Consider the following 11,896-nt stretch of genomic DNA (forward strand, 5'->3'; position numbering starts at 1 on the left):
GTGGAGAGAGAGGCCATGTTCACATGTTGTTAAAATAACAGCCGCTATTTCATACTGAAAATAACGGCCGTTGTTTTCAGTCTTCAAGAATTTGCTTTAAATTAAAAGAAACAACGGCTGTTGGTTTACACAATGCATAGAATAACTGCCAATGCCATCAAATTAACGTTCAGGACATTTATTGGAGGACGTTATTTAGCAAACAACCGTTATTTTCAGCTGTTTTTTGGTTGTCCTTTCACCGTCTTTTAAACAAAATTCAATAGACATTTAATTATAGCCAAACCCAAAAAGGTGCCGAAAGCGGCCATCATTTAAGCTAAACTTAAAGGGGAACTCCAGGTAGAGGTTAAAAAAATTAAACTTCTACAGAAGCATTGCTTACCTGTGTATCCCAGTTTTGAAACTACCAAAAATCCATTTGTTTGGGGGGGGGGGGGGGGATTGTTCTGTATTGTGTTTCTGTCCTTCCTGGTTGAGCAGTTCCCAGAATGTAATGCTTTCCCTCAGCTGATCATCACAGTCCCCCACCCATCACAATCAGTGAAATTAGTGCTGCACCTGCTTCTGGCCATTCAAAGATGGGGGATTGGGGGATCCAACCAAGCCTCCTGTGACATCACGCCCTGCCCCCTGTCTGCATCATCAGCCTGTGCTCACCAAACACACACAATGTGAGACAGAGGCATGGAATATTGTGTCTCCTCAGGTGGGAGAGCAGTGGGAGCAGGAGACAATGTGAATTGGCACAGAGGCCTGGATTTCTATCAGCTACCAGTGTGGTAGAACCGTACAGATACGGTAATACATTGTATAGACACATCTATACATATAACTTTTAATGTACTTTTAATAGAAAACAAGTTTTTCTTATCCGGAGTTCCCCTTTAAATAGTGTACCAATAGCCGTCATTGCAATGACAGCCGCCAAAGTATGTTAAACAGTGGCCATTATTTGGTACTCAAAACAATGGCCATTATTTTGAGTATGAAATGACGGTCCTTGAAAATTGTTGTGTGAACATAGTCATACTGTGTAACATGCTGTATAGTGCCTCCATTAAGGAGATATTCATTCATAAAAGCAATAAGGAAAGGTAGTCTCCAGGTCTATGCTGTCTTAAATGAAGACAGTATAAGCTAGCGAGAGAAATGTTAATAATGGTGCTTATTGTCCGTGTTGTTCAGGAAGATATCTCTGAATCAGCTGCACAGAGTACATGATACATCATTCTGTCCAGCTTCTCTGTCACAAGTTTATGCTATTCTTGGATAGGACAGCATAAACCTACTGACAGAGTTTCTTTAAATATTTGTAATCAAGACAGGTGAAAACAGACTGCATAGGGCCCCTGTGCAAAAAATTTGGCCGGGCCCCCCATAAGCAAACCGTGCCACCACATCCCTGGCTACCCCTCATTCCCATATACTACCCATCCTGGCTGCCCCCCATATGTGGTATTTGGTGCGGGCCGCAGGTGGAAGGACGTCTGATCAAGCGCCTGGTACATGGGTGGATGGATAATACATATCACCTATGCGGAGGGGCCCGGGGCAGTGGAGGGGCCCGTTAGGCTGAGGCTCAGAGTCCGAGCCGGAAGGGCCCCTCTGTTGGCCCGGGCACCTGTGCAGCAGAACCGTCTGCACAAGTGATATGTCTGCCACTGAATCCAGACTATTTGCAGACATGCACATTTTTTGGTTTACTTATATTAAAACTTGTAAAATATGATTGGCAGCTGTTATTTTTACTGTGGGTTCAGAAATTGAAAAAAAAAAGGACCCTACACAGTAGCTAAGTGAATATTGCATATACAAAATATGTGGTAATTTAAACAACTACAATTTACTTCCCTTTTATGTTGCCTCCATATGCAGTGTTTTGTGTCCCAACAACTAATGGATGTATTTATTTATTTAAAAAATAGGTTCCCCCTATTTTCATAACCAGCCGGGTTAAAAACCAAAAAACAGCAGCCTAGTAACACCAGGGTGGGAAGAGCCATTGGTTTAGGCCCTCCCCAGCCTAATATTACCAGCCTGCTGCCGCCCCGTCCAGGAGCGCCAATTTTGACGCTCCGGGACCACTGGCTCCCGGCTCTTCCCAGTAGCCCTGGTGGCATTGGGTACTGGGGTAATAATGGGGGGGTTAGTGTTAGCCATTTTATACCAGCTAACACTAAGCCCTGACTTAGTAATGGATTCCGTCTATTAGACGGCTTTCACTAACAAGTCTATATAGTAAAGAAATAAAGACAAGACACAAGTGAAAAATGTTTTTTATTCAAATAAAAACACCCCCACATCTCTTGTTGACCATTTTATTAAAGAAAAATCCCAACAACCGCTGGTCATCTACAGTCCACCGAATCCGACGTAATCCACAGGATACCGATATCTGAAAAACAAAAGGGAGAAACACACAAAAAAACACACAAACAGGAGCACAACACCCATCATTGTGAGCGGTGTTGTGCACCTTACAGTATGCAGCATCTTTACAGATTGCTGCTTACAGTGTGGCACCCAAGGGGTTAAGGGAGGATGCATTGCATCCCTCTTAACCCTTTGGGTGTCATACTGAACAATATGGCCCCCAGGGGGTTAAGTAAGGGTCCCCACTTAACCCTTTGGGGGTTAGACTGATGTCAGACTGCACACATAAAAGCAAGGAAGGGGTTAAGTGACCTCCCTTCCTTGCTCGGATGGGTGTAGTGTAGGGGAGGGGGAGAGCTTTCTACTCACCCTCCCAGGTCTTCTCTCTTTGCCGCATAGGCCACGCCCCTCAGCGGCCATTGGTGTTAACCAATCTAGTGGTGGTGGGGCCTAGACCTTTAGGCCGGTCCTTCCAATGGCTGCTGAGGGGGCGGGGCCTATGCGACGATGATGTCACAAAGGGGCATGGCTAAATGGTGCTGGGGCGTGGCTAAGTGGCGCTTCGGCCGTGAAGCCCCACCCAGGTATCCCAATCCCAGATGATAAAAGATGACTTTTTACTGGAACAAGCATCATGACGTATGATATAAAAGGAGGCATGAAAACTGCTAATTTTACCCTTTACACTTGTGTAGAGCAGTCATAATGCGAAAAAGGGGGTGACAGTGTCACTTTAAGCTATTGTACAACGAAAATAGCTTTATTAGAACGAAAATTTATTAATTTAATATATTAACTATTACAGAGAGCGGTATTATTGCCAGCAATTGCTATTGCCGGTAATACCGTTACCTGTAATACTGATTCCCTGCTTTCCCAGGGAGCATAAACTTTATTAAAACAGCTAAACAATTGCTTAGCTGTTTTAGTAAAGTTCATTTAGATTCGAATATTTGATCACATATTCCATTGAACTCGAATCTTTTAAATAGTGCAGTATTCAATCGAATAGCTATTTGATCGACTACTATTCGCTCATTTCTAGTTATTACATGCAGGCATACAGTGTAAGGCTATGTTCACACAACGTATAGAGAGCGGCCGTTCTGTGACCCGGCCGGGTCACGGAACGGGTAGTCTCTGCCCGGATGCCCGGATGATCTTTCGGCCCCAGGGTTCTGATGCGGGCGCATTAGCGCGTGCCCGCATCAGAACTTCCCCCTGCACACAGTAAAGCGAGCGGATGGAGCCGCTTGCTTCACTGTGTGAACTGACAGGGTTTCTTATGGCCGCAATTCATTGAATTGCAGCCGCACAAAACTGACATGTCAATTATTTGCGACCCCGTGCAAGATCCCGGCCGGAGCGCATGCAATGTGTATATGCTCCGGTTGGGATCCCATAGAACAATAGGCATTGTTCACCCGTACAAAGTATGGCCGTTGTTGCCGATGGCAACAACGGCCGTGCTTTTACGTAGTGTGAACATAGCCTAAGCCAACGACCAATTGATGGAGCAAAACATTAAACAAGAGTCGCATACATTCAGAATGTTAGAAATCAATGATTACTTAGGTGATGTTTCACCAGGACATACAAACCCACTGTTAAGGCCTATTAAAGGGGTAATCCGCCAAAAAATAAATGATTTCAAATCAATGTAAGAAAGTTATATAGATTTATAATTTAATTTTATTTAAAAATTCAGTACTTCAGTATTTCAGTACTTATCAGCTGCTTTATGTCCTGCAGTGTAGTTTTCTTACCAGTCTTACATGGTGCTCTCTGCTGCCACCTCTGTCCGTGACAGGGACTGTCCAAAGCAGTAAAGGTTTTCTATGGGTGGCAGCAGAGAGCACCGTGTTAGACTGAAAAGAAAACACCACTTCCTGCAAGACATAAAGTACCGGAAGACTTGAAAAGTAATAAAAGAAGTAAATAGAAGTAAATAAAAAATGTATATAACTTTCTGAAAGCAGTTAATCTCTTTTTTTTTTTGCCAGAGTTCTCCCTTATGTCTAGCTAAATACAGGTGGTACAATTCAGTGTTGTAAAAATACAGTTGAAAATGGCATGTCCCTGTGCATCACCCCGGGGACCCCTATGTGGATGAGGGCCTAGGTAATTGCTTAGCTTGTCCAACCTCCCCCTAAAGTTGACCGTGCATACCAACAGCATAAACCTTTATATAACATATTTCAAAAGTACAAAAAATAAAAAAAACTGCCATTTTATGTTCTATTTACAGAAAGCAGTAAAACATGCATACCTGAATGGCTGAATGTTCACTATAATGACTGGCTAAACATTTAGAGTCAACAGGGTAAAGAAAGAGATAAGAGCAGAGGCACTTAACTCATAAAAGGTATCAGGCAAATCGATGAATAAGAACAGTTCATACTCAAAAAGGCTGCACAGGTAAGCTAATAGTAGATTAAGAAAGAAACAAAAAATGTAGCAATTTACAGCACCGAAATTCAAGGGACTTGCAGGGATTCATTCAACTGTACACAATGTTATCTGCAATTAAACCATTAGAGGCTTTGCAGAAATCACATCAATGTCTTTTAATGACAGAGTAAACTGAACACAGATGCACTTTCTTACCTGTTCAGTGAACCGAAAGTCCAGAAGCTGGTGACAAATTAACAAGTGACCTCACAAGTGACCATTAATTATATCAATATTTTCCACCATGTAAGAAATCTTCAGGTGACAAAATTGCTGCATTAAATTTAAAGAATCGCTGTCATTAAAAGTAATTTTTTAGATGAGTCAAAAGTTATTGATTAAGCAGGTCTCACTGCTGTTATTAGCAGGAGATAAAACCCAGGAGAGAAAGTAGCGGTTGCATGATACATTTCCCGGGTAGCCACTACGGACTATAATTGTTTTGTGTAATAAAAGGAAACGCTCAGCCGACATTGTTGTCTCTTAACGTCTTCCAACATCCTTCGCAGCTGAAAGACGAAAGACAATGATAGCAACGATCCGCTGCCGTTGCTCCATGTAATCAAGTCTGAGGAGCACCCGCAGCCCCAACAACCCCCCCTCCCACACACACTTACCCGCTTGCTGTCGGCAAGTGTAATAGCACCCACAGCGATTGGGGAATGGGGAGGAAGCGAGCACTGACCTGACAGGTCTGTGCTCACTCGCTCCCGGGGATCCGGGAGCGAGTAGGTCTAACACGGAGATGTTATAGGGGCTTTAGACCTACATTGCCGAAATAAGCAAGGAGATACAGTCGAGGGGTCGATCGAGCTACTGCCATGCTTATATCTCCTGATCAATGCTAAAACAATTAATAATTTTTAACATGCCGGATGACATATCAATAGTTATTTTTAATGACAGAAACTCTTTAACTCTAGTCAAGAAGGCCCCAGATCTTGGATCTGAATGTGTTAACGGGTCTGCGTTTAGGTCTATATTTTATTTGGGTGTTTGGTCTCGGGCCTATTTGTGCTGCAGAAGAGTGAGCTGCAGAATTGAGAGGCCAAAAATGTCTCCAGTCATAAGAAGTTTCTACTGGGCTTATAGAGATGCAAAGGGCCTGAAAGGAATTGAAGAGAAAATTTTCCTGAGACGGCGCAGAATTCGTGAGGAATTGGTGCGGAACTAGAGTGGAATTTGCATGGAATTCGAGCAGAAAGTCGAAATTCGAAGCCCCAATGACTTCTATGGGATTTCTTTAGTGGAACCCGCCCAAACAGTTGAAATGTCAATTCTTTGGGTGGAATGCGGATCTACGACAGAACATTCCGTATGTAAATTCTGCCGTGTGAACAACAGAGCGGAAACTAAACATAATGAAACATTGCTGTTTACAAATTTTTCAATTTCAAGCAGTTTCACCCACTCACAGCACACCTTACATGCGCTGTAGAAAGGAAGTCACATGGGTAGAGGAAGTGTAGGGTCTTTTGCCTTTGGATTCTGTAGAGGAAGGATGCAAGTTAGAATACTCTCTACATCAGTCATCAGGGATCATTCTAACCCACCCCGTGGAGCAGAGAAACACAGTGCAAGACAGTATCCACAAAGAAGTAAAGGAACTGATCCGGATAGAGTAAAGTTGCTAGAAGCCTATGCACTCTATCTTGCAGCGTGGGTGTAAGCAGGAAACCCTCAGCATACCGTTCATCTCAGGTAAAAAGGTCTGCGGCTTGTGTCACCCTCTAGGACAGGTCTCTTGACACTGGTGGGCAAAAGGTGGTGCAAAGAACAAAGAGTCAAAACACAGCCACAAGTATTCTCTCTACTCTGAAGTATTCTTCTATTTCTACCTCTTTGGGAAGAGCACAGTACTACTTGGGTTGGGACTCTCTCAACATCCTCCTCTCTGCTCTTCTGATCCTCTCTTCTACCTCTCATCATGCAACGCAACTAGCACAGCTGCATCACTCCTTCTACTCTCAGTGCAGATCTGGACTCTAAAGTATTAAGTAACCTATCAAGTGTAAAGTATTGTATCAAAGCAAAGCTGAATCTGCTGCCTGCCTCAAGTTTCTTCAGAGTAAATAAGATTATATTATATTGAAGAGACTCTGTGATTCCTTGTTAAGCACCGACACAGCACACACACACCTTCCTTGGGTCATCTCCCCTTTCTGTGGGTCACTATTCCACTCCGGACCACTGTGATAATTGCCCAAGGGACCCTGCAACAGCCTGGCAGGTCACTGTCCACATGGGGAACAAGGTATAGTTAGCCCACTAAAATAAAAGCAGATGTGCCACCATACCTGTGTGCCCAATCGGCACTGACGTCACGACTACCTCCGGGCAGAGCTATACCTCGGCCAACCACCACAGGACTGGAGTCACACTTAACCATCTGGCAAGTGACCGGCTGCACCTCCACACCAGGGGTTACCACAGTTGCACTATGTGTGGCCAAGCACAGCAATATTTGCCACTGTAAATGTCACCATTGGTGAAAGTTTTGTAAAGTCAAGTACTGCAAGTATAGGGATAATTTTAGATTTCTTGAAAGTAGCATTGCAGCCAAGGACAGTCCCAAATCAATTTGAAAGTATAGAAGTCAGAGATAATTTGGACAAAGAAAATAAAAAGAAATTTATATCTTACAAAGAAATTCTTTAATTGCTCCCATGGCTTCTATTTATGTTGCTCTTTAGAGACCTGTCTTTTACAGACACTTAAGATGGAAAGCAAACGAAAGAAGATGAAATAAATACCAGCATGTACCAAGTCACACTGGGGATCCCATACAGGTCCAGCTACAGTAAGGTATGTCAATGATTGTATCGAGAGCTTAACACAACTTGCTCTGTCCCTGCTTGATAAGTCAGCTGTGAGATGTATTGTCTGTGGGGGTTCTAAAGCATTTCTGACTAGACCGTGGCTACGATTACATATTAGAAATATGTGTATAATTATTATATAGAATGTTACATAGAGTGTTTAATGTGTATACAGGATACAGTATAGGAAGATCGATGCTAAAAAGTTCCAGAGACCTCACCTAAAAAAGATATGGATAAAATAGAACGGGTCCAAAGATGGGCTAAAAAATGGTGGAGGGTGTGAGGCATAAACCATATCAGGAAAGACTTAAGAATTTGAATCTTTATAGTCTGGAGGAAAGGGGGGACATGATTGAAACCTTTAAAGGAAAAGTCAGGTGGAAAATTTTATTAAAGTATTGTATTTTCCCCCCAAAAGTTATACAAATGCCCAATATACACTTATTATGGGAAATGCACATAAAGTGCTTTTTCTCTGCACTTACTACTGCATCAAGGCTTCACTTCCTGGATAACATGGTGATGTCACTTCCTGGATAACATGGTGATGTCACGACCCGACTCCCAGAGCTGTGCGGGCTGTGGCTGCTGAAGAGGATGTTGGCAGGGGGACACCGAGGGACACAAGACACTGGAGGGACACTGAGCATCCCTCTGCCATCATCCTCTCCAGCAGCCACAGCCCGCACAGCTCTGGGAGTCAGGGCGTGACATCACCATTTTATCCATGAAGTGACATCACCATGTTATCCAGGAACTGAAGCTTTGATGTAGTAGTAAGTGCAGGAAAAAAAGCACTTTATGTGCATTTCCCGTAATAAATGTATATTGGGGATTTGTATAACTTTTAGGGGGCAATACAATACTTCAATAAAAGTTTTCGCCAGACTTATCCTTTAAGTATATTAATGGACTAAATAAGGTTCAGGAGAGAAGTGTTTTTAGAAAGAAAAACTGAAGAACAAGAGGACAAAGTGAGAGGTTAGTTGGGGGAAAGATCAGAAACAGCGAGAGAAACATCACTGAAGGAGTAGTAGATGCTTGGAACAAACTTCCATCAGATGTGGTTGGTAAATCTACGATAACAGAATGTCAACCTGCCTGGGATAAACATATATTTATCCTAAGATAATAGAAAAGGAAATACTAAAAGGGCAGACTAGATGGACCCAATGGTCTTTTTCTGCTGACAATCTTCTCTATGTTTCTCAAACTGAAAATATATTAATGGTAAGTTACCAAATATGTGTCAGTAACATACTGTGAATTATTAGCTATAGCCCAGTTTATTGGTGTTTGTGTATACAAAGATTTCAAGGTTATTGGCTTCACTTGATAGTTTAACTGCTTGTTAATGACTTGTATAGTATTTACTTTCAACACATTCAGTTCTCTAAAAAGTGACTGTACACAAGCCCATTGATTCTTAAACACTCAATTTATTCAATCCCAATGTAATAGTCTCTTTTCTGAGAACTGTTTTCTTCTTTACTTTGTTCTGTATCATACAAATAATGCCCATTGTTCCAAAATAACATCCGTTATTTGCTGTTACAAGGCGGCTATAAAAGAAAAACGGCCGTCATTTTGATGCTTTGTGAACACAATCTTTTTTTTTCCTTGTTATAGTGGGAATGATAACTATTACAATGATCAAAGCTATTTAAAAATTTTTTACTGGTATGGCTAAGTTCACACTATGCAGAAATGATGTCCGCCTTTCATAACAATGGCTGTCATTGCGCAAATAACGTTAGTTATTTTTAAAATAACGGACGTTCTTTGGGCAAAGCTGGCCGTCATTGACATACATACTGTGAACCTAGCCTATTACTAAATACATGGATTTACCCACTTTGTCTGATTATGTGGATTTTGTGATCAGCGAACATGAACAATTACGAATTACATACGAGCATTTATGAACATTTATGAACTGCTTTGTTTGCCTTGTGAATCCTTTACTTGTCAAATTATATATTTGAACTTCAATGTTCGCCTATGATTCTTGGTAAACCACTAATGTTTGTAATGATTTCTCTTCCATCACAGGATTACTGGATGTGACATACGCAAAAAACACATATTATTCAGTGCCATCTCTCTGCACATACATAGTGCCCATTGTGTTAGCTATACATTTGGCTTTTGTTATCAGTATTTCGCATAATGTCACCACACGTTCAGAAGATTTCTGCAGATACGATTCACGTCAACCAAACAAAATTTATCCTTGTTGGTTTTACACTAGGACCTCGGGCACAGAACTGTGTCTTTTTATTGTTTTTTGTCCTTTACGTGATATCTTTGATGGGAAACCTGTCAATCATTCTTGCCATCTGGTTTGACAAGCAGCTCCATGTTCCCATGTATTTCTTCCTCAGCAGCTTGGCTTTCTTGGACATTTGGTTTATATCCTCTACGGTCCCTAAATTGCTCACTATCCTGGCGTATAACAACAGAGTCATTTCGATATCTGGCTGTATTCTGCAGCTGTATTTCTATGTGTCACTGGGGACTATAGAATTTTATTTGTTAGCTGTCATGTCAGTGGACCGTTACGTAGCAATTTCTCATCCATTGAGGTATCATACGATCATTACCAATAAGGTCTGCCTTTGGCTATTATTAATAGCTTGGGTTTTTGGATTTACTACTTTTATCTATCCCACCATTCTATTGTTTGGTTTGTCCTTCTGTGGTCCATACGAGGTCAATCATTTCTTCTGCGACAGTTCGGCTATTGTAAAGATAAGCTGCTCCGATATACATCAGTTTGATATGGTTTTTGCCAGCTTTGCCTCGGCTGTTATTATGGGTTCTTTCTGTCTGACATTCATTTCCTATTGTAATATTCTCTTTACTATAGTGATGATACCCTCCACCAGGGGGAAAATCAAAGCTGTCTCAACCTGCACCTCCCATTTCACGGTGGTCTCTTTAGTGTATGGCAGCGCTATCTTTATCTATGTGCGCTCGGTTGATAGTTCCTCTCCTGATCTTAATAAAATTGTTGCCCTTCTTAACAGTGTCATGACACCAGTACTTAATCCATTTATATACACTTTGCGGAATAAACAGGTTAAACAAGTGTTCAGGAAAATGGGAATGAAGCTTTTGACTAATAAAAGTTCAATTCTCCTAAAGTAATGAAGAAATAATTCACATCTACGACCTATTTCATATGCTTTCTATTTTATCTACAAGTAAGACCTTCTACTGGTATCCATACCATCAACAGAGGGCAGTGCAAACTTACTACTAAGAAGTCCGACGAAAATTTTTATTAAAGTATTGTATTGTCCCCCAAAAGTTATACAAATCACCAACTTTTGGGGGGCAATACAATACTTTAATGAAAAATTCCGCCAGACTTCTCCTTTAAAAGCTCCACTGGCTAACCCAAGAATAAGTACTGTACAACAGAATGGATGCAAAAGTGCACAAGGTCTGGGAAGTATTTTTATATTTGTCTATTTTCTAGGCTATGCCTGCCTAAAAAATAATATTTCAATAAAAGAGCTTTGTGTTATATGATTGTTGTTCACACTGCGTTTTTGCACTGCGCTTGGTCAACCATTTCTTTGTGAACGTTAAAAATAAAAATAAAAAAATAAAATAAAAATCCATCAATCCGAAATGTGGATCTTGTGGATCTTTACTGTTGGGAAAACATCAGCTGTTGAATAAATTTATCCCACTATGACTTCTTCCATTGCTTCTATACGGCTGCCTTCACACTGCCTCTTTCTTTTAGTCAAAACGATATTAAACATTAAACTTTTTTTTTCCCCACAAAAACGCCTGCAGCCTGATGTTAGCTGGGAATCAATGGAAGTTTATGATTTCCCTTGCACATGGCATTTTTTATTTTTTATTTCTCTTCTCTCTGGCGTTTTTGCAGCTCTGTGGCATTTTATGAAAAACTCAGCATGCTGAGGTTTTGCTTTTTTTCCGGGAAACTGCAGCGCTTCTGTCCCATAGATTTTAATAGAAGTCTTCAGCTCCACTAAAAAACGCCATAGGCTATGCATATGGGGCTTTTCAGTTGCGCTTTTCATGGTGAAAAACGCCACTGTCTGGTCCCAATTGGGTTAAATTAAGCCTCTGTGGGCCAGAGTGTGGGGTTGACAGTCTGGTCCACAGGGGGTTAAATAAACCCCCTGTGGACCAGACTGTGCTCCGTTCTGAGGGGAAGTAAGGGGGAGCAAAGGAGGGTTAACTTACCCTCCGGTCTTCTCCCCATC

General features: G+C 41.5%; 1 protein-coding gene across 1 annotated transcript; it reads left to right on the forward strand.

Annotated features, from left to right (window-relative positions):
* The first annotated feature begins 9,818 nt into the window (after window positions 1-9,818).
* Window positions 9,819-10,799, forward strand: LOC138786474 (olfactory receptor 6F1-like). Its single transcript, XM_069963462.1, has one exon. The coding sequence runs from the start codon at window positions 9,819-9,821 to the stop codon at window positions 10,797-10,799; it is 981 nt and encodes a 326-aa protein (XP_069819563.1).
* The last annotated feature ends 1,097 nt before the right edge of the window (window positions 10,800-11,896 follow it).

This window comes from Dendropsophus ebraccatus, chromosome 3 (assembly GCF_027789765.1).
Source record: "Dendropsophus ebraccatus isolate aDenEbr1 chromosome 3, aDenEbr1.pat, whole genome shotgun sequence".
Classification (NCBI taxonomy): domain Eukaryota; kingdom Metazoa; phylum Chordata; class Amphibia; order Anura; family Hylidae; genus Dendropsophus; species Dendropsophus ebraccatus.